Source organism: Polyodon spathula, chromosome 8 (assembly GCF_017654505.1).
Source record: "Polyodon spathula isolate WHYD16114869_AA chromosome 8, ASM1765450v1, whole genome shotgun sequence".
In the NCBI taxonomy this organism is placed as follows: Eukaryota; Metazoa; Chordata; class Actinopteri; order Acipenseriformes; family Polyodontidae; genus Polyodon; species Polyodon spathula.
This window is the reverse complement of record NC_054541.1, coordinates 48,007,659-48,031,214: the sequence shown is the minus strand read 5'-3', so window position 1 is coordinate 48,031,214 and position 23,556 is coordinate 48,007,659. Positions and strand designations below refer to the sequence as shown.

General features: G+C 39.5%; 1 protein-coding gene and 1 long non-coding RNA gene across 2 annotated transcripts; both read right to left on the bottom strand.

Annotated features, from left to right (window-relative positions):
• Positions 1-496: 496 nt before the first annotated feature.
• LOC121320086 lies at positions 497-4,581 on the bottom strand. Its single transcript, XR_005950787.1, has 6 exons — positions 4,193-4,581; positions 3,612-3,671; positions 3,093-3,218; positions 1,885-1,938; positions 1,206-1,289; positions 497-989 (listed from the first exon to the last, which is right to left on the bottom strand). It is a non-coding gene; the product is annotated as an uncharacterized LOC121320086 (long non-coding RNA).
• Positions 4,582-14,469: 9,888 nt separating this feature from the next.
• LOC121319149 (interferon gamma-like) lies at positions 14,470-16,708 on the bottom strand. The gene is made up of 4 exons (XM_041256330.1): positions 16,574-16,708; positions 15,312-15,383; positions 15,017-15,208; positions 14,470-14,601 (listed from the first exon to the last, which is right to left on the bottom strand). The coding sequence occupies exons 1-4, from the start codon at positions 16,697-16,699 to the stop codon at positions 14,470-14,472; spliced, it is 522 nt and encodes a 173-aa protein (XP_041112264.1). The 5' UTR covers positions 16,700-16,708.
• Positions 16,709-23,556: the final 6,848 nt, after the last annotated feature.

Here is a 23,556-nt window from a genome sequence, read left to right as displayed (position 1 = left end):
TTGCCAGGTTTGTTGTGGTGCCATATTCTTTCCATTTTTTTAATAATGGCTTTAATGGTGCTCCGTGGGATATTCAAAGTTTCTGATATTTTTTTATAACCCAACCCTGATCTGTACTTCTCCACAACTTAGTCCCTGACCTGTTTGGAGAGCTCCTTGGTCTTCATGGTGCTGCTTGCTTGGTGGTGCCCCTTGCTTAGTGGTGTTGCAGACTCTGGGGCCTTTCAGAACAGGTGTATGTATACTGAGATCATGTGGCACTTAGATTGCACACAGGTGGACTTTATTTAACTAATTACGTGACTTCTGAAGGTAAATGGTTGCATCAGATCTTATTTAGAGGCTTATTAGCAAAGGGGGTGAATACATATGCACGCACCACTTTTCCGTTATTTATTTTTTAGAATTTTTTGAAAGAGGTTATTTTTTTCATTTCACTTCATCAATTTGGACTATTTTGTGTATGTCCATTACATGAAATCCAAATAAAAATCAATTTTAATTCCAGGTTGTAAGGCAACAATATAGGAAAAATGCCAAGGGGGGTCAATACTTTCGCAAACCACTGTATCTGTCAAGAGCAATTCCTATAAAAATATATCATTTATTCTGTGTTTAAAGTTATCTCAAGACAAATGATGGACAATTAAATGCAAGCCGTTATTGCAGTAACCCTTATCGATGTTGGATACAGCTCTGGGAGTGGTCTGTTATTTAGGACCATACCTCCTGGTGTCATTCCTCTGCATTTTATGTTTTCTTCCACAACAGTGCAATGTGATTTTATAACCATGTTATAATAAATAAAATGACTTCTGTTCATTTCCAGTTCCAAAGAATACAAAATAAATAAAAACAGTGTGATTCATAAAGGTCAGTAGATCTCAAACTATTATTTTTAATTAACCTCTTTTTTTGGGTCGAGCAAGACATCCTGAAAGACGATCAAGTTCAGATATGGCCCTTTCTTGGATCTCAGTGTTGTTGACCTACACCATAAAAAATAAAGTAAAAAAAAAAAAAAAAAAAAACACTTCACCAACAGAGTACTTTCATCAGTACTGTTTACTATCATGCTTAATCTCGGAATTCTATTCTTGCAGTCACTGTTATCAAGTAGATTCAACCTTACACAACAAAATCTACAAATGTTCCTGAAATAAAGAAATTACAAAAAGGGCAACAGTGATAGCAATCCCAATTACCTGTTTCATTGCATCATCAAGTTTTTTAACCTGTAGTATTGCTGCATCACAAGCTAATATTTCATCCGTACAGTTCTCGGCAGTCTGAAGAAATAAAAAAAAAATATTGTATTGAATAAAGAACATATGTCCAGCCTTCAGCGTTACTAGGCCTTACCCACAAGGAAGAGACAAAAGAACACTTTTAAATAAAAAGGTAATACATGTTACAAACCGGTTTACCCTCGACATGTTAGTTATAGACTTTTTTGTTATGAGTTTTTGATTTATGATTTTTCTATTGGTATTTTCAGTTATTTCTAAACAAGTTGTTACCTTTTTATTGAGGTGTTGTTTGCCTCCAGATGCTCTTTCATTGAAAGTTTTATTGTATTACGTCACAAACAGGTTTATAAAATACACAGGCAGGCTACTTTATTAGAACCTGTGTATCAAATCGGATTGGGCATCACCCTGAACTACAGATGCAAATAATGCAACATGCACTATAAAGCTGTGGAAGCAATAAAATTGCACAACAGTGAACCAGAATTCACAGGCAAGCAGAGGCAAAATAGTGGATGCATGTCACACAGGTACCACACCAGCAAGAACAGTCACATGGATAGGCTGCTCCATGACATCAGTCATTATTTCATAGATAAACATAGGTTGGATTTAGTAACAGACTTCCAATTACCTTGTATCTTTGTGGAAGCTTTCTGTACTTTTTCAGTAACCTTTCACAATTTGTCTGCCAAAAAAAACCAAACAAAAGCATTAGTTGTTTGAATCCCAGAAGACAGACATGCATGTTTCACGGGGTGGGAGCCAGGGCTGCGAGAGGAAGAGAGTGTTTTGGCAACTTAGGACTCGAGGCTCAGCCTCTAGAACAGGGGAGAATGAAAAAGACAGGCCCAGACTCCAAACGTGAGAGCCTTCTCTATGGAGTCGAGAGTAGCCCTATTGGCCTCCAGGCCCCTGAAAACACAGAGTCCTCCGACTTCTCAGAGAGTCGTTATAGGCGGAGCCTTGTGACTGGGTCCCAGTTACTGACTGGGTTCGACCCTCACAGGACGGAACGGCTCATACTAAGCCTTGATGTAAGGAGGAAAAGAGAATCTGAAACGCAGAAATAATTGATAGTTATGAGACTCGAGCACTAAGAGTATGAGGACCACGTCCCGGGAGGATAAAGGAGGAAGTAAGACAGAGCCTTTTTCTTGAGGCAAGATAAAGCGCACAAACTGTAATACTGTGGCTGGTGGGCCCCTCTGACCACACGAAGAACCTGTGAAGTTACTGGAACTCCAGGTCAGGGAAGTGAGACTCGCTATCCCCCCAGAGGGGACTGACACAGAGACACGCGACATATGAAAAACTGAGGAGGAGGAGGAGGAAAAAACTAATGCAAGAGAGAGAGCAGAGCTGTGACTGGGTTAAAATAGGGAGTCTAGGATGATAGGCAGGTGAAAATAGGAAGAGACCAAGCCCTGGCTGCCGAACCCCGCAACATTTAAATAGAGCATTTTTTACAGCACTGATAATAAAACTTTCCTGGGAAATCAAATATCAACCAAAAAAAAAAATGGAGACACTCCGACATCTTTGTCCATTATTTCTACTAGCAAGAATTTAAAATGTATGTTCTTACCTCTTACCTTTACCTATAACATTATCTCTGGTGTGTGAATTTGATTGTATTTTAGTCTTTTAAAAATAAAAATAACTCCTGCTTTGGTTAAAAATGTAAAAAGTGGCAGTATTAGATCTGTATTGAATTATTTTTTATTTATACGATAGCAAAATAAAAGCCAAATTGGTGCTTGAACAAAATCTTCAAAAGTCTTTTAATTGGGCTAATATATACTTACAAAGTAACACAAACATCATGAATTGTAGACTTACGCATTTAAGGCTCTTGTTCATCCTGTCAATGATTTCTATTGCATCTGGGTTTGAATATATTTTAAGAACTGCTGTATAAAATTCAAAAACCTTCTTCAGAACACAACGATACATGTTCTTTTTCTGCTGCAATATTGAACAGAAAAAGCTTTTACTTGTTTATACATGAATGGTAAACATAGGAAGAATTTAAGTAATATAAGTGTAAATGATACATTTGGGAATTTAGTTGCAGTTTATCCTTGCCTATTAATGTTAAACTGCAGTTACAAGGATAAAAGTGCACTTCACATCCCATTACAGATGAAGATCTGATTGATTACAGGTTTTTAAGATTGCACATGCTTTGGAGAGTGCTGGTTACATTCAGCCACTGTGCAGTTCATTTGTGGTCTTACAGTGTTTTACTACAGAAATTATTCAATGGGCTTTCCTAGAGGTTGAACTGTGGAAACAAACAGTTTTTCAAAACCATTGAAAAGAGCTTGTGGTATTTATCTATTTGCAATATTTGCTTACCTTAATTATTTGAAACTTTCCTACACAGAGAAGGATACTTGAATTGTGTGATGGTCCAACCTGGAAAAAAACATATTAAAATAAAATTAGATGTAAAAATAGGCATATTAATATCACTTTTGTTAATTTCACCCTCCACTTAATAACTCAAGCGACTAATAATATAACTTTGCTGTTACCACGCCAGCTGTGGTTACTGTCACTCACATACAGGAAAACTCATTTGCACTTGCTTTGGGAAATAATAGGGTAAGTATAGAAGGGTTACATACAAGTAGGTTGCTGTACAGTACTGACATGTGCAATATAGCACAATATAACAGACAGTACAGAACACTGCAATGTGTATGTTTACAGCTTTCGTTTTTGTATTACAGAGTTTTGTAATACACTGTATATTGAAAAGAAAATGCATTAATGAGCACAATACGTAATAAATGCAATAGCTGTATCTGAGAATCAACACAGGTTATTGAGTAACCCCTGTTAAAGTCAAGTCCACTTACTATCACCAAGTATAGTCAATCCCTTTGAAGTGATGTTAAAAGGGTGTTTACTCTATATAAGAGAAACACACTTACTGTAATAATTGGAGTGTGTTGTTTTAATTCAGCTAGTTTACTCCCATACTCGCCGTCACTGCTAGTAGACGTACAGCTTGCTGCTTTAATGCATTGTCCTTTGCATTTTCCCTCTGAAAACACTTGGCAATTTAATCCGACTGACAGTGCCAGCAACAGGCACTTAAGACAAAAACCCATACTGTAGCTTGATTATGTACTTCTTGCAGCGTCAATGAAAAATCTCTTCCCCTTTCTCAGTGATTTCAATATGGACTGCTTATCTTTTAAAAAATGATTTCCTTGTGATGTCACTGTGGGTCCTCCCTCCTTACTTTCCTTCGACAGAGGAACAGCAGAAGCATGATGGCTAAAAACAATTCCAACTGAAACACTCCCCCGCTCCTTTCCCTGCCCCAGTCACAAAACCAGATCCATCACTTCTGTTTGCTAAGAGCAATACTTGACATCTATACAGAAGCTAAGACTTTGCAGAATTAATTCAATAATGTTTGGGTTTGGCAAAAAATAAAAACAATACAAACTTTAGTTTTGGTTGAAACAAATATCCTTTGTCAGTGCTTATGCAATGGCATCTTATGCAGATCACGACACGTGGTGGGCTTTGTGGCAGTGTCCTAGATACTAATTATAGATAACTATCAATATAGGACATGTTTTACAGCCTTTTTAAACTCACAAAAGCACGAGCATAGGCGGAGCATGAGATTTCCATGTAACAAAATAATTAAGAAATTGCTGAAAGTTTTGATCACAAAGTTCCATTGCGTTTCCATGTCTTCAAACCTATACGTTCTGAAAGCAGATCTTTAGAAACTCATTTATTTTCATTTATTTTTGGGCAGATACTGCACTAAGGCATAAGATAAGGTTCACACATTTAACGTCCATTTTTAATTAAGTGAACCAGTATTTCCTAAAAACAGTAATGGAAAATTTGAAATTTGATAGAACTGGATTGTCCTGATTTTGTTTTGTTGATACTTTGCCAGATTACACACACTTTGACAGGTTCAGCCAGCATGTATTTTAGGCCATATCAATAATGTGATCAAATTCAGAGGGGTTATACTTAAAAATGTGTTACGGGTCAGATTATGGAAAGTAACATTCCTTTTCAGCACTTACGTTTTCTGTCAGTAACCGCCAGCTGATTCCACTAATGACTCAAATGGTTGCCGTGCATTGATCCCAAGAGCATTGCTGAAGTGATATACCCCGGGAAGGGCAATAGACTAGCCCTGAAAGTAAAACATTGTTTCATGAAGATACATGTTTTTAACTACCTGTGCTTCTTTCAGAACTGTGCGTATTAGCATAACATTTGCTGAAAACCTGTGGTTTATTTCTGTAAAGATGTATATTTTGTCAACTGGATATATAAATACCGGGCTAGGCTAGGACTTTGGATCAATATCATAGGGATAGCAATGGACAAAGGATACTGATGTGAGTGCAATGCATAATCTGGTAGCATTTAAAGTAATCGCAATAGAACCCTGTAGAGCAGATGTGGTGTAGTCACATCACATCCAAAATGTGTGTTTCTGAGTGGCTCCTTTTTAAGAACAGCTGATTAGTTACTGAAAGAAAAGATCTCAGTGAAGGGGAGGGGACAATTTCACCCTCCAGGTAAAATAACAGGAAGCATATTTAAAAGCATATCTTACAGACAGACATTTCTTGAACCTAGTGTACTACCAGATAACATGTTTAAAAATGAAAATAGATGTTTGCTAAAACACATGTTTCCATATACACCTCATATAAAGAATGTATGTGCATGGCAAAGAGGGTGTGACGTGATTGAATGAAACCTTGTGTTTCCATATAGAAGGGGTTTTTCTTTTATAAAAACTTCTTTCAAAAAATGGTATCAGGTAATCATGCATCTGAGCTGTCATTTTCTGCCCATCAGCAGAGGACATAAAGCTTTTCTATACTGATATGTTTTGAACAATTTCCAAATAATCCTATATCATCCCAACAGGTGGAGTGGTGATTAGCACTGCGATCTCACAGCTCCAGGGTCCTGGGTTCAATTCTGGCCTCAGGGGTCTGTCTGTGTGGAGTTTGCATGTTTTCCCTGTGTTGGTGTGTGTTTTCTCTGGATACTCTGGTTTCCTCCCACAGTCCAAATACATGCTGGCTAGGGCTCTCTAAATTGCCCCTTAGCTGCCCTGTGGTAGTCTTGCCTTGTGTCCTGTGTCTGCTGGGTTAGGCTCTGGCTCACCGCAACACTATAGGGTTAAGCAGTTACAGATAATGGATGGAGGAAAGTGTTGAATTACTATAGATTATAAATCATATATCAGAAAGCAACCAATTGGAGTAATGTATGTGCCAGTTAAATTGCAAGATGAATTGTTTATTTGCTCCCGAGTGTGATGTATTGGGATCAGGCCAGCTCTGTTGTGGTTTCACCTGCTTTGAGCCTCACAGTGTTATCTCGTCCTCTTGTGTTTTATTGCATAAGTCTGTTTGCCAGAATGATGTCACAAGTTTTTGTAGTGGAGGTCAATTGGATCACTACGTATATCATCATCTTCAGGCTGACACATATACGAATGCCTGGGAAGAATCCTAGTCTTGTTTGTTTATGACACTAAATGCTCACTTTCACACCTAGAGTATACATCAACTACACTGAGAAAAATATTTTTCTTTGTCCGCTGATTATGATATAAAACCACTGTAATCATTTTCAATCTTCAGAGTATCTGGTTACCAGGAAAGACTATTCAAATTAAACACCAGGAAAAAGAAAAAAAAATATTCTGGATATTTCTAGATTCACAGATAAATATACTGTAGCAGTGAAAAATAATCGCCAGCTCATTTTCTTGACCCGTAAGTCCTGTACAAAGTCAGTTTACAGTGCTTAGAACTTGACATCTCGACATGTTTCTGATGCCCAGATCCTGGTTGTACCTTTACCCTTTTTTACGTAAAGCTAAGCAAACATGTTTTGAAGCCTTGGTTATTACTGCTTTAAGCTGTTGCACCAGAGTTTCCCCTCCACTTGCTACTTAGTTTATGAGCTGAGCATGCCTGATAAGCAAGGTCTAGTTCACTGATATTAACTCTGGCCTAATTCATTTTCACTTACCAGTCTTGCTACCCACATGCATTTGCTAGAGGCTTGAGGGGATTTCCATGAAGGTGTGAAGTTGCAAACTGATTGCTATCACTGACTGCACAGTGCCCCCAGCACCTAAACCACCTTTCTCTGTTCACATGCTTGAGGCCCCAAGGAACTGTAAGGGTTTGACCCACCTAGAACACTGCCGTCAGAACTACCTTGACTTCCCAGGATACCATGCTGGCAGCACGCTGAACAGTCCAGAAGCACAATATCTGTTGTTCCTTTACTTGAACTATGTGCAAGAAATGAAGTGATCTTTAAAGGTCAGAAAATTATCCTAAATCATCATCAGTCTTCAAAAATGATATTTAGTAAGGTTAAAATTGTTCACTATCCAGCACAGAATTAAAGACCAGTGTCATATCCAACAAACCTTCCACTGCTCCACCCTTAATCAATCCTCCAATGAGTAAAACTCATTTACGCATATACTTTAATCTGTTCTAGGTAAATCATAAATACTCTTTCTAATGAAATAAAAACTGAAATTTACTCTGTATATTGTTGACATATGTACTTAAGAGAATATTTGAACACAGTCAGATATTCTGATACAGTATGAATGCCTGCATTCAAGTAAATTTTTAGTTGATTTTTTTGTTTTGATGTGGTTTCAAAAGACTTGGTATTTTTACTAGGAGTGTGCTGATACTTGTATTTTCAGAGTAATTGCTTTTAAGAAGTATTTAATAAATCAAAACACACCTATTTATTAATGTGTTGATTTCAAAACAAGAAAAGCTACCCTTCCCCTACCTTTACAATTGAGTACCAGTTAATGGCAGTTAACTTCCACACTGAGTGTTTTAAAAGCCGATTGGAGTTGAATTTTCCTGCTGGAGTGATGCTGTAAACTGACAGTTACAAATAAAGTAGCAAATGCAACTGATTTGTCATGTAACATGACCTTTCCTTAACCCTGACATAAGCTCCGCTGTGGAAACTGGGATATGTATTTCTTTGAGTTTAATCAGAGATGACACCTTTCCTAGGACTACAATCTTGCAATTCACTGCAGACATGATGCCTATCTAAGGAAACCAAGGAAAGTGGAAAAAAAAGATTCATATCAAAAGGATAAAAGAAAGGTAAGACAAATAATTGTTAATAAAATCTAAATGAGTTTTAGTTAGTTTGATCACGACAGGTCCTGTATTAAATACCACTGTCAGATTGGTATTGATTGCTATTCAGTAATTGTGTAAACAAGGGACAGTGAGGGATTGCATTATTTTGTGTTGAGTAATTAACACGTTTCATTCCATTTAACTTCACATTTCGTAAAGGCAATGTGGCGAGGTGCCCGCCCCGGTGGGTATTTTGTGTTTTATGTTGTATGTGGGACGTTATATGCATGTATGTAGTGGTGTACGGAGTGTGGGTTATGTAGCACAGGCACAAGGATTGCCTTTGATCACTTCACATGCAGATTAAAGTGGCTATTTGTATGGGGGCATGGGAGGTGCACAATTAGTTCACATGCAGACTGTGCTGAGATTCAGTTGAATGATTTAATAAGTAACCGAGCCAGACACAGCTGTATAAGAGGCACACGTCTTTCACTTGGGGTTTATGTGTTCAGAGGTGGAACGAGAGTCGGGAGGTAGAGAGAAAATATAACTAATAATTACAATTGCTGTATGTGCTGGTTTTACACCAGTTCGATACTTTTGTGTTCCATGTCTGTTTTGTTTGTCTGTTTTGGCCACCGTGCCATTTTGTTTTGTCAAAGTCTTCTGTTTTGTTGAAACCTTTTATTTATAATTAAACACGTGCCTCAGCACTTTCATACCCTGCAGAACTGAGTGTCTGTGTCCACTCTCTTCTGGGTCTGACATCACCCACAGAGCTATCCTGTGACAATATCTCACACCTCGAATCTTTACCCTTTATCTATAAGGATATTGTTTTATCTTCTACACAGAAGTATACATAAGTAAACCCCAGTCGCTGAACTCTTTCGAAGAAATGTGGAGGCTTTGCAAGCCTCATGCTCCCTTCTGTGGTTTTACTCAGGGCTGGGAGGATCAGCTGTGACCAACATTCAAGGAAAATCAACACAACAGACTTTCTAAATAGACACAGAGAAAGTGACTTATTTCTGAAGTGTATACCTATAAACACATGTGACAAATTTACTTCTTCAGTTTTTGTATGGAGGAATACTGCTATAGTAATGTAACGTCATGCTTGTACCAGTTGGCTGGCAAAACTGTATTGCACATGAAAATGTAGGCTTCTGAGACTGGATTATAAACGCAATATGCTACAGAGAGTGGCAAAGTATTGTAGCATATGGGATGCACTAATGAACATTACAAATGCATGAATTATTTTTTCACCTGTACTACTGTACTGTTGCAGCAGTTTAGCTAATTCTCAACCAGTAGTTGATACAGTATATGGAAATTAATTTTGAAAGACAGACCCCGATGCAGGACCTTATTGTGGGCCCTAGATCCCAAACCTGAATGTAACACTGGTTTATAAACATAAAACAACATGCCAACGCAAGTGTTCAGTATTTAACAAAATTGAATTCTCAACATGTTAGCCTGCATGACACAGTCTAAGACTGTAATAAGTAAGGGTTCTATCTAGGGTTGCCACCTGGCCCCATAATTCCGGAACACTTTGGGACGGGACATGGTTTTTAAGTTGCCCTTAAACTGAAAGCAATAAACACGTGAATTCAGCGCTAAGCACTTGCTTAATTTATACTGCTTCTTAATTACACGAATCATTGTGATCATACAAATCTTACAAAATAAAAAAAAGCATCTTGAATAAACATGTGTGTAGGTTTATTCAAGATATTTATTTTTATTTTGAACAAAATTATATTTTAGTTCTCAATGTTTAAAAGATGCTATTTATATCCTATTAATTAGTAATATATTGCCCTAATTTACATTGACTCTCCCAATTAAGTAACAACACTGATCCAGTGTTCACGCTGTCTGGTGACAGGAATAGTGAACAGCCGCTCAGTATTAATGATTCCAGTGGGAGAAGGTGATATACTATTAGAAACTATGAACAAACTTTAAAATATATATTTTAAAACTATTAATAAAATAAATAAATATTGATGATGTACTTATTTATTTATTTCATTTGTTAAAAACTATTATTGTATTGTCATGCTGCCTCAAGATAATTAATCACCAGAATCAATTTAGCAAAGATTTAGGGCTCAATTCACATGCTGATTTCCTTCAGTTTAAAGGCAACTTCAAAATCCTGTTCTGTCTCACAGTGTTCCGGAATTATGGGGCCAGGTGGCAACCCTAGTTCTATCACTTACTTGCAATGCATTTTGTGTCTATCTTTACACCCACACTACACTATGTTTAATCACAAGCTAACAAGTTTAATCACCACTCCCTTCAAGGAAACTCATTTTAATTACATTAAACAACAGAGCCTGAAGAAGAGGGCTTTATCATCTGCTAAGGCCGGCCTTACGTCATTAAGCGCCTCAAGCCAAAGAGGAGGGCAGGCATTTAACATAACGAGAAGGGCCTTACCACATACATGCCAACAGTCCCTATATAGTCAGGACAGTCCCGCTTTTTTAGCAAATGTCCCGTGTTCCGATGCATAGGAAGAAAGTCCCAATATTTACCCATAGAAAAAGATTCATTTATTGTGCACAATAAAGTTGGTGAAAACTACATGCTGTGCTCTTTGTGTGGCTGACACATCTGCTGATCACTAACTTATACAAAGGTAAGAACGCTTCATTGTCTGTTTTTACTGTCATGATGGTCGTGTCGTGTTGACTTGGTGAGGGGGGGATACGTCTATTATATGATAATGATTATTTTTTGCACTTCTATTGCTATTAGGAAATGGATATGTTACAAAAAAAAAAAAAAAAAAAACATTTACAATTGTTCTGTTATATTTTTCGTCATTTTATTCAGCACTTTTTTTGTTGTTAATGAATACGCACGTTTTCCCCATTATTCTGTGAGTAATAGTGCGGTTTGCTAGGAATTCCATCTGGGGCTTGTAGCCTTCACTCGGGCTTGCTTCATCCCAGCGGTGGATGATCATGGGAATTTCCAATTGCCAAATAATAATAAAACAGGCTCCCACTTACATGGAGCTGTTCTTCAGTTTAGGTACCTCATACAGAAAAGCGAACACGGTTTGTGAACTGTTTGTAAAACATGTAAAGAATAAAATTACACCTAACTTATTATTTTTTTATTTGGATTTGAGTGCATGTTCATGTATTTGTGTAGGCTTCAGTATTTAAGTTACCATTAGGTCTTAATATTTAGTAGCGAAATAAATAAAATGCAAAGTTTTAGTAATTACAATATCTAGTCATCTGCATTATGCGTTAGTCGAGCTGTTCTGTAACTTATTCACAGTGTGTGTTCATAAAGTCAAAGCCTCCTCCTGGCTTTAGAGAAGAGATGCGACATGCCTGGTATGTGTAAATAAAGCTGCTGAAAGTAATCAGACTGTGTGCGGTTGTTTGATTTCAACTCGTCATTCAGACTAGTCGCCATGGTTACTGTTGCCGCTGACAGCAAGTCCTATTCTCGATTATTTATTTATTTTACTTTATTTGCTACACTAAGATAGATAGGACAGTGAGGAAGCAAAATAGTCATTGACTGATAACATTCAGAGGGCGTGTACAACAATGGAGGTTTTCTTTCAACATGCAGAAAAAATACGCTAATAGTGATTGATTTTGAACAGTGATTAACATAGTTTGAATGATGACATTTAAGGACCTTTATCAGAGATTTAAATACTGGTATTGGCCAATCAGGTTAAAGGAAATCTCTGATACATTTTCAGTTTTTCTTTTAAGAGAATAGTGGTGTTGGAACAAGGGAAGATAACAAGTGAATTACTGGCACTGGTAGCTACAGTGATACAAACATGAAGGTTGTAACATCTGTAAATCTAAATGTGAAGGATGTTATCAATGTTAAATATTTTCTTGCACACTTTCCGACTCCTCCGGGGCACTCTGAGTGCGTGGGCCCCTGTGCAGTTACCCCGGCTGCACCGGCTATTCCTCCACCACTCATTGCAATACATCTTTGGCCATTTGAAGTGGAGTTTGAGTGTGATGTATCGGGATCAAGCCAACCATGTTGAGTTTCCCCACTATTGAGCCTCACAGCTCAGGTGTGGCATAACTCTGCTACATCTTCACATTTTATGATTCACTTGCCAAAAATGTAAATTAGTTTCCTAGTTTCCTAGAGGAGTGCAGTAGCTAGTAGAGGTTGGAAGTTATATGCAAGTTAACACAGGTCTATATGGTCTATATGTAACACATAGTTAAGAGAGAATATTGGCAACCATCACAGTGTTGGTTCTATATTGCAAAGCACAACATTGTGCAACATATAAGTAACTGGGCTGCTTGAACTTGGGAGAGCAAAGAATCCTACACTGGAATCAGTTTCTTTTCAATTAGAGTAAAATATTATTTTCAGCTATTCAATTAGATGTTTCCTAGCTGTGCCCAAAGTAATGTATGTATTCTAGTAAATCTTACCTAATTTGATCTTTCAATGTTATTTTATTTGAGTAGAAATTAATAAAGTTGCCCCATGCTCTTGTAAATGTTTCAGTCTTGCACTCTGTAGAGATAATGAAAATACGTGAGTCATAAACAAAACAGCTACTGGTTACTAAGAAGGGGAGGCAAAGCATAGAGCAGTTTGCTTTTGTTAGTTTGGGACCACTCCTCAGTAAACAATCCTTTTTGCTATGACTCGGTTATCTCTGCGTTTATCATGTGACTTCAACTGAAAGTGCAAATTAACAAGAAAAAATAAAATAGTAACGTGAGACCAGACAAAGTGATGGTAAATCATAATATATATGCTAGAGTATTTGCTTTGAGAGAGTGCAACGCTATGCTGCAGACACAAATGTAGTACTCTCCCATTTGTGGACAACTGTTCTACACAAATTGGGTATAATTTATAAAAATATTTTATCTATAAAAGTTTGTTTTCAGCTTTATTTGTCTCTTGACTTTACTAATAAAGTGCAACTCATTTGGAATTAAGCTTGTAATACAGAGAGGCCATCTTGACCACTGATATTAAAGGTTATTACGCTTGTAATACAGAGAGGCCATCTTGACCACTGATATTAAAGGTTGTTTAGAGGTTTTTGCTTGTGATTTTGCTTCAAAATGAACTTTTAATATGATTAATTTGGGTGTCTGTCATGAAGTGTACTTGCTTCTTGCTATTGTGTCTTATTTCTGTGTTGAAGCTCAATTTTTTGTTTTGATTTTATTTCAAAGTTCCTGGTATCTTTAAGCCACCAGAGGGATAGCTCTAGCCATGTACTGCTACACATAGCATCCTGCACCTGTTACTTGAAGTAAACCCCAGTGGGTCGCTCAGCTCTTTCTAAGAATGACAGAAGTTTTTCACGTTCATTAAAGCCTTGTGCTCCCTTTTGTGGTTTTACTCAGGGTTCAGAGGATCAGTTGTGGCTCAGCTCTGACCCACATTCGAGGAGAATCACCTTTTCAAGCTGTAGATTAGAATTCTGCAACAATCTTTTTTTTTATTGAAATGCTTTCATTACATCATTTCAGAGTAATACAGTGAATGCTTTTTCTTACTATGCACATTCTTAAGTGAGAATATGCTCTCTTTTTTTAAACAGAGAGTGATTAATGTATGGAATGGGTCATGTTGTTGCTTCAGAATCATTGGGGTCCTTTAAAAACTTAGACAGAGTACTAGGAGCATTGATGGTTCGAATGGCCTCCCCCATCTTCTGTTTTCGGATAACAGTTAATTTTCCATATAACATATGACATGCATTGAACCCAAGACTTAAAACATTCATAAAATAAGGATAGTATTAAAACAAATACATTTAATATACATTAAATATTTATTCAAATATAAAAATAAGAAGTGTTACATGCTGGTAGTCATAGACTATACAATAAATACTAATGTAATTCAGCAGTAAACTGTTGGGTTTTTTTTTCAAGTAAAATCAGTTCAACCAATACATTAAGGTGTTTTGAAATAAGTTAAGTTAAATAAATATAACAATGTTAAGTTAAATGCAATATATAAAATAAACATTCAAAATAAATAGACTCGTCAGAAATCATTTATGATGAGTTTACTCGTCTCCTCCTTCTCTTCTGCTTGTTTTTTTGAAGTTTTATTTTGATTCTCATGGCTTTTTCTAGCACTTGTTTCAGTTCAAGCATAGCTTTACGCTGAACAATCAGATCATTTTTCTGAAATAAAAAAGAAGGAAACATTTTTATTTTAAGAGCAACACTATAAGGAACTATAAGGACATTCAGGTTCTTTACATTTTTTTTTATTTTCATGGCATCAAAATAATGTCCTATCGATTTGTATTGCATAACAGTAGCAGTGGTGTTGCCTCTTAACTATATATTAATCGCACAAGGGTTTTCCCAACAGGGTTCATTTATTGTAACATTAATAAAGTTTTGGAGCTCATTGACCTGTATTTCAACTTGCACGTGACCAAGTAAAGCATGTTATATCCAGCATACAACTCTTACTGCATCTTTTATTTAAGTGGAGCTAGCAATGGGGGAATCCGTTACACTATTAACAAATTAGGTTAGAACCATTAAAAAGGGTACTTGAGTCAATTCAATTGACAATACTATGCCTTACCTTAATTTCCCTTAGTTTATTTAACTCTTCTATCAGAGTGGTGCCTTTCCCACTTGCAAACTCTTTTTGCAGTATCTTCATCTCACTGTATATATGCTGGGTGCTGTTTTTTGAAAAGGTGTCATTCATGTTCTTGAGGATATCAATATACACATTGACTATTTCTCTAAGAAGTATCTTCTCTCCGCTTTCCTGTAAGAGGTACAAGATAAATTAACTTTCCTGAAAATGAACACTGCAGCTGTCATTTAAAAAACTGGAATGAAAAACTTAGAGTGTAGTGAGAGGACTGTACCTGTTTATCAGCATATTTGAGAACATTGAGGAACAATGGACCTCCACCAGCCAAGGCGGAATCATTTGTTTTCTGAAATAAAGAAATAATATAAAACTTAGATGTCACAATGCAGAATTATACAACTTAACTCTCACTCTTTTATCAGCTCTGCAACATCATTGTTGCAACCTCCACAAGATAAGACTTCTTCATTTGTGCTCCTGCATGTAGTTTGTTCCATGTTTATTTCATAGAAGTGTCAAACAATTGTTAGAGCATTCATAAATAGCCAGGAGTTTAAGTTATAATCCAGTGTTGGTGAAAATATGCAGGGAAAACTGTTCTTCACTCCCCAAACTTGGCAGAAAAATGACCTGCTGTAAAACAAATTTTGCATTTCATCCAGGCTATCCTAAAAAGTAGGATCATTTTCCGAAACAAAAGATACATCCAGGGCATCCTTTCACAGAGGGGTCTACCATATTATGCACAATACTTCCCATGAAGTTTTCCAAAATTCATTACCAGCAAGTTTTTATTCTCCAAGTTACAGTATCTTAGTTTTGCCATGTTCTTGAGTTGCTCCTCTGGACCCAAGGAACCATCAGGCTCAGCAGAGTAGTGCAAAGGGATTGTCAGGTTGTCAAAATAGTTTCTTATACTGTAGCTCACTATCTGGTGCCTTCAAAACGTCTGGAGAGAAGGGTTTGTAAACCGTGCTCAGACAGTCCACTTTCATAACATATCGCTGTATTTATTCCAGATATGACTGACTCCAAAAGCTTCATCTAGAGACCACAGTGATATTCATTTCACCTCCAAAGCCCTGTGTATTAGGGCGGGCTACATCACAGACCGTTTCTGCTCAGTACCAGAAATAATGGTTCAGCGTTGTCTGTTACATCTGCAGTCATTACATTCACCCAGTTGGGGTTCAGCTGTATCATACTGCATTGGATATTATTATCATGATATTTTAACATACTGAATGGAGATTGTAAGTTACATAATGTATTAAAAATCATTCAGAAGCCACTGAACTCTTTTAACTTGTAAGACAACTAACATCATTAAAGTCACCCAAATATACAACCAGCAAAAAATATATATAAAAATGAATTAACCTTTTCTTGTTAATTAAATAACACAATTGTAGCATTTTTTGACATCCACCAAATTATCTATAATATATTTCTAACCCATGTTAGTTGGTGTAAAATGAAAATGTTATATTAAAGCATTTCAAATAAAATGTATATAACAATGTGTACAGTACTTACATAATGTTTTTCCAGTTGTGAGATGTCATTTTTCACATAGTCAGAGATCACGTCACTGGAATAGACGCATCCAAAGGTAACTAGACCAATTGCATTTAAAAGTAACAAACTCTGTAGTGAATTCATTTGTTGTTAGTATTAATACAGCACCTAATAATCTTAACCCCTCTAGAGTAAGCTTCTGATTTCCAATCGTCTTATCAAGGGTCAGTAAGTTCCCTTTTGTCTTCTCAACTCAGCTCTGAGTCTCTTGTGAATGATGCCAAATTGTTGTCACAAGGGTATTTATACTTTAGCCATGTATATTTCTGTCACATCGAAATGCCCAATCGACGCACTTTAACGTTTAGATTGTGTCAGATAGTAGATTGGTTTGTGGGCTGTCAGCCCCGCTTATTGTTTCCTTTAAATCACAAAACCCTAACCCACCACTAGACTTCTCCATTAAGGCCTTTCAAGGATTCTTCGGAAAAATTTTGGGTATGATGGTGTCTTTTCTTTTGGGAAAATTTAATTTGATGTTCTATGGATAAGGAGTTGGGGGGGCGTTGGGCTGTCACACCACATAAAATTAAACTTTGTAATGCGATAGGCGATGACAGAGGTGGAAATGTAGTTTCTGGTCACTAAGGTTTGAATAAAATGACTGCATTTGTGGACAAGGTAGTGGTGAAACTCACACCTCTCCACAAACCATAGTCCTTTGGTGAATGCAGTAAGTTTCATATTCATCACAGACTTTACACCATTAATATAATGACCTTTTTTATTTTCCTGTTTTTTTTATTTAATTAATCAATATGCCTAACTGTAAACATTATGAAAAGTTATCAAGCTGAAACATTCATAACACTTCATTTCTAAACTAGGTAATTTCTGAATTTTGAAAAAGAGATTTGACACTTTGTTAAGTCATCATTACTTCAGGTTTCAGAGCAATTTATTTTTCTGTTGTCCAATTTAATTTAACAGTAAGGTATAAATAAACATTATTGCATTATTATTATTTTTTTTTTACAGAAGTCTTTATAATTACAATCTTAAGAAATATTGAGATGCATTCCCTATTACACATGCAGTAGTAAATGTACTCTATAGATAGATACTATTTGTCTTTCGTTTGCATCTGCAATGCACCCTTTCCTTCCTTTTTACTTGAAATTGTCATGACTAGCTTCATATCTACAGCTTGAGGTTTTCACACTTCTTAACAGCACACTTTTATGAAAGGTGCTCAACCAGTTCTGAGTAAAGATGAGTGCTTCGCCACTTTGCAACACAAAGCTGAGGCTTTACTGTCTTTCATGTAACCCCCCTGCTTGCTTTACCACTTTGGTTACAAATGGAAAATAATAACTTCTTGTATGAGTTGTGTGAACCGTCATTTAAAGTCATCTTTAGGTATTGTGTTAAAGGGCAATCTACATGTTGCTGACTGTAAGATTTAAACACAAATACTTCAGCACCAGCCTTTGCAATTAGTATTTCTGCATGAAGGAAATGCAACATAAACCATGCATTGTGTGTTTTATTTATACCAAGGGCCTCATTCACAAGATAATATTCTCCAAAATGAAAACAAGTAAATTACTATTTCATTACTTTGGTGGTCACCCTGTTTGGATAGCCAAATATTACTTGTAATTTAAAAAAAAAAAAAAAAGCTAGAACTATTTTTCTATTTTTCTTTTGCTGAGTTGGTCCTAGTGGGCACCTATGGCAATGACGTTTCTTAGTGCTACAGTTAGCGTCGAAAGTTTCCATGGTGCGTGTTTGATGAATTGCTTCCAGGGCGTTTTTGGGTGATTACCTCAGTCTTCCTCAGTTATGAGAAACCCCATCTGAGGAGACTGAGGTAATACCTTGAACAGAGCGGAAGAACGTCTTAAACAAGCTGCACTGAAGACAAGTTTACGGAAACTTTCACACAGCGGGCCATCAGCGTGTGTCATCTTATTTAGTCATTCCTACTAATTGTCACTGGGTGAAAAATACTACAGCTGCTTTCTATGGTTTACTGAGTAAGCAACACCGCTTACTTCAACAAAATGAAATGCACCTGCCATGTTAAATTAAACAGAAGTGCTCCAAAGAGATTTTTCAAAGAGAGCGGCCTTCTTGGTGGGTTCTCATGTGGCCCTTGTCACTGGCTAGTGCAATGCAGGCTTGCGTATTCTCCATGCCCCTTTCACTGCCTCATGCTTTCCAAAAGCAATGCAGGCTTGTGTATTCTCCATGCCTCTTTCACTGCCTAGTGCTTTCCAAAAACAATGCAGGCTTTCGTATTCTCCATGCCCCTTTCACTGCCTAGTGCTTTCCAAAAGCAATGCAGGCTTACGTATTCTCCATGCCCTTTTCACTGCCTAGTGCTTTCCAAAAGCAATGCAGGCTTGCGAATTTTCCATGCCCCTTTCACTGCCTCATGCTTTCCAAAAGTTATTCAGGCTTGCGTATTCTCCATGCCCCTTTCACTGCCTAGTGCTTTCCAAAAGCAATGCAGGCTTACATATTCTCCATGCCTATTTCTTGATACCATACCGAGCTCACTGTTAGGTATCTTTATAATCTTTCAACAATTAGGTGACAAAACATATTTAAGCATTAAAAAAACACGTGGGTGTATGTTATTGCTGAATATACAACAACCGGACACTGGTCTCCCATTGTTTTCTATTGTTTTAATGACACCTGTTTGGAAACAACTGTACTGGTAAAACACTTCACATGGACACTCAATCCCTGCTCTCAAGAAGTGAACTCTTTCTGTGTACTACAGTGACTATTTCAGTTAAACATTTACTTCATTGCTAACTGAAGGTGATGCAGTATCAACGTAATATTCTCATTGACCATATACAAAATGCATTTAAAAAATAACATTGTGACTCACCCGTATGATGGCCATTAAACCAGGTGGATTGCAAACTCTCTCGGTTATTCACCGAGTCGTAGTTTATAGATCAGCTCTTTTAGCTATTAGTGGTAACATACACGTTATGGGCCCTTTTCCTCAGACCATAAGCTGTCGTGGTAACATAGTCTTACTTATATAATCTGTAGCCCATTGTGTTTACAAGCACAAAAGCTATTTAACTGGCTTATGTTTCATACTTCTACGCCAAGTATGAAGCTTGTGAAAATGAAACTGACTATTGCAAGTGTGGAAAACTAGAAGTATTTGCAGTTATATATTTATACGCAGAATATATTGGTAGAAATCACTTCAAGCAAAGTGTTTTGTTCTTCAAGTTATGCAGCGACAGTTACGCAACAACTTCAGAGCAACGCAGACACGGACATTCCAGCTTGCATAAAGTTTCCATCATCTCAGCAGTTTAATAAGCATTTCTGCCTCAACATGTGACCCGTTAGAAGTTAATCTGACTTTACCTTGAGAATAACATGTTAACAAAGCATGTTCCCCCGCAGTTTCGTGTGAACGGAAAAAATATATTTTTCATGATACAAAGTATAAAAGGGATTGTAGCAGGGAGAGATCTGTGCTGACTCTGCTGGCGTGTTCACAGTACTGCAGGAAGAGGGCGGCAGTCTTCCAACAACCGCCTGTGAGTCATGGCAGTGACACAGGGAGGTGGGAAGATAGGTGTGTGGACTTTCCCCCTCTCTGAATGGCTGAGAGGCGAGTCTTGGCAGATTGCTAGCCCTGTAAAAAAATGCTCTGCTGTTTCCTCAGGTCTGCCCACTTAGACGCAACGAGAGTGCGGAAGCTCTGATCCAGGACCGGGAATCAGGCGAAACAAAGAGTTTCACAGCGAGACAGAGAGAGCGGGGAACCCTTGGGCAGACCCCAGCGTATTGTAAAAGAGCAGGCTAGTTAGCCTACAGAGTAGGACGGTGATCCGGGTCGTGCGGGTAGCGGCGACCGGGATAACTCTGCCGAGTGCAGCACCTTTTATTTGTAGTTTTATTACTGTTTTATTTTCCATTGTTCTTTTCACCTTCTGTTTTCATTATTATTTCTTTCAGCACCTGCGAGTGCACTTGCTGTTCGCGTACCAGCTGTGTTATTTCCGTGGTGCTGTCTATCATTGTTGATAGGCAGCCCACGGTCAGCAGTGCCCTCTGCCGAAAAAAGCAAGAACTGTTCTCAAATAAAACTGGGCACCTGGGTGGTGTTTTCAATTACACCTGTCTGTCTCCTAGTCAGTGAATTACCCACACCCCTTCCACATGTGGTGTTAGAGTGGGATTCACTGGCACTGCCCCAAGCAGTGCATATTCAGAAGGAGCAGACTAGCATGGATGCTACCCAGTTTGCCGCAATGATGGACCTCCTGTGCCAGACGCTCACCGCGGCAGTGCAGGGGGCGGCTAGACCCACAGCTCCAGACCACTCCATCCAGAGACCCACCAAAATGACGGCCGAGGATCGACCGGACGCCTACTTGGAGGTGTTCGAGGCTATGGCGATCTCGGCCGGGTGGTCCCAAACCCAGTGGGCTAGCTATGTGTTGCCCCAACTCACCGGGGAGGCTCAAGCAGCTGCGAGGACGCTGTCCCCGGAGCACATGCTGGATTACACCCGGCTGAAGGCAGCCATCCTAAATCGTGTTGGGGCCACACCGGAGGGCTACCGGGAGGAGCAGTTTGCGGCAGGGGAGCACCCACGAGCCATCGCCCACCGTCTGAAGGATTACGCCATGGGTTGGTTGAATCCGGATTTGAACACAAAAGCCAGAGTGGTGGAGATGATTGTGGTGGAGCGCTTCCTGGAGTGTGTAGCTTCGGGACCTCGGCTGTGGGTCCAGCGGCAGGCACCAGACACGCTGGACCAGGCGGTCGAACTTGCCGAGCAGTACCAGGCAGCGGAGCCAACGGCTGTGAAACTGCCCGGGAGGAGTGCAGCTACTGGATCGTCCCCTCAACTGGCCCCGGAAAGGGCGAAGGGACTGGGGGGGAAGGGGTAGTCCAGGATTTGGTCGGGGGGTGTCGGCGGGAGCTCCCGGCCCGGGAACTGGGGCAGGGTGGGGATACCCACAGGCTGCTGCAGTGTCGGACCGGGGTTTCGCGCGGACACCTTATTGGCAAGCCCCTTTTATGGCTCCAGTGTTTCCCCCTTTTGCCAAAACTTCGGGGAGAGAAACCAGCCCACCGAGGTGTTGGACGTGCAGGGAGGAGGGCCACCTCGCCCGGGACTGCCCCATGATGGAGTATGACCTCAGCCGACCAGGTAGGCGCGTTCAATTACCTCAGTCACTTCAGCACAAAGGTTTTGTTATTCCTGTGACAGTGGATGGTACAAAAACCCAGGCTCTCCTGGACTCAGGGTGTGGTCAGTCTCTAGTACAGGAGAGCCTAATCTCACTGGGGCATAAACGAATCTTGGGACGGGTGCATATTAAATGTATTCATGGGGATGTCCGCTCCTATCCCAAGATCAATGTATGTATGACTATTGGCCAGCAGGTGACGCAGGTGCAGGTAGGATTATGTCCTCAATTACCGGTACCAGTAGTTCTGGGATGGGACTGTGAGCAGTTTAAAGATTGGTTGGCTGCCCTGACAGCCCCATCTTCTTTATTGGCTAAGAAAGAGGAAGTAATTAGAGAGATTTTCCCCTTTCGCGATCCAGAATGGTTTTGCCCTAAATTTAAACCCCGTAAAACTAAACAGGAGCACCGGATCGCTAAGAACGAGGCCGCTGGCAATGGAGGGAGTCAGAGAAGTTTCAGGTGGGGGCGGTTGGTGAAGAGTCCGGGGGGAAGGTTGTGGAGCCAGCGCAGGGGTCTGGCTCGGCTGCCTCTGCTCGGGATCGACCTGACCCAGAGTTGGAAGCCATGGGAGCTGATTTCTTAGCTCGCTCCCGTGACTTCCGACTCGAGCAAGGGCGTGACGACGTGCTGGGCAGGCTCTTTGACCAAGCAGCGGTGGTTAATGAGACGCGCCGCCACGTACCCCCACTTTGAAATTGATCGAGACCTGCTGTACCGTGTTGATAAATTACCCCAGACCGGTGAAGTGCATCATCAGTTGCTCATTCCTCAGCCCTTTAAGGAGGATTTGTTGCAGCTGGCTCACGCTATTCCCCTGTCTGGTCATTTGGGAAGGGATGAAACTAAAGCCAGGCTTGTGTCACGGTTCTTCTGGTTGGGGCTGGATGGCGATGTCAAACGGTTTTGTGAGCGCTGTGGGGAATGTCAAAAGGCCAGCCCTAGAGCCGTTCCACGAGCCCCACTGGTGCCTTTGCCCCTAGTGGAAGCTCCGTTTGAGTGTATTGGGATGGACATAGTTGGGCCATTAGAGAGGAGCGCGTCAGGATACACCCACCTACTTGTCATTCTGGATTACGCTGTGCGTTATCCAGAGGCAATTCCCCTCCGATCTATGTCCGCTAACTCTGTTGCCAACGAGCTTGTGAAGGTTTTCTCCCAGGTGGGGATTCCCAAGGAGATACTAACCGATCAAGGCACCAATTTTATGTCCCGGCTAATCCGCGGAACATGTAAGCTTTTGGGAATTAAGACCATTAGGACCTCGGTGTTTCATCCTCAGACCGATGGTCTGGTGGAACGCTTTAATAAGACCCTTATTAAAATTTATTTGTAGTGATGTGCGTTACTGGGACCAGCTGATTCCCCCCCTTCTCTTTGCGATCAGAGAGGTTCCCCAGGCTTCCACGGGGTTTTCACCATTCGAGCTGCTGTATGGGCGGAGACCCCGGGGCGTGCTCGACCTGGTCAGAGAGATGTGGGAGGAGCAGCAGGACAATTCGACCAATACCGTCCGGTATGTGTTGGACCTGCGCAAGCGTCTTGAGTCTGTGGGGAAATGGGCGCATGACAATTTGCAGCAGGCACAGTACAGACAGGAGACACAGTATAACCGAGGAGCCCGGTTGCGCACATTTCAGCCGGGGGATAAGGTACTTCTATTATTACCCAGTTCTGAGTCAAAACTCTTGGCTAAGTGGCAAGGACCCTTTGAGGTTACACGCCAGGTTGGGAAGGTGGACTATGAGATCT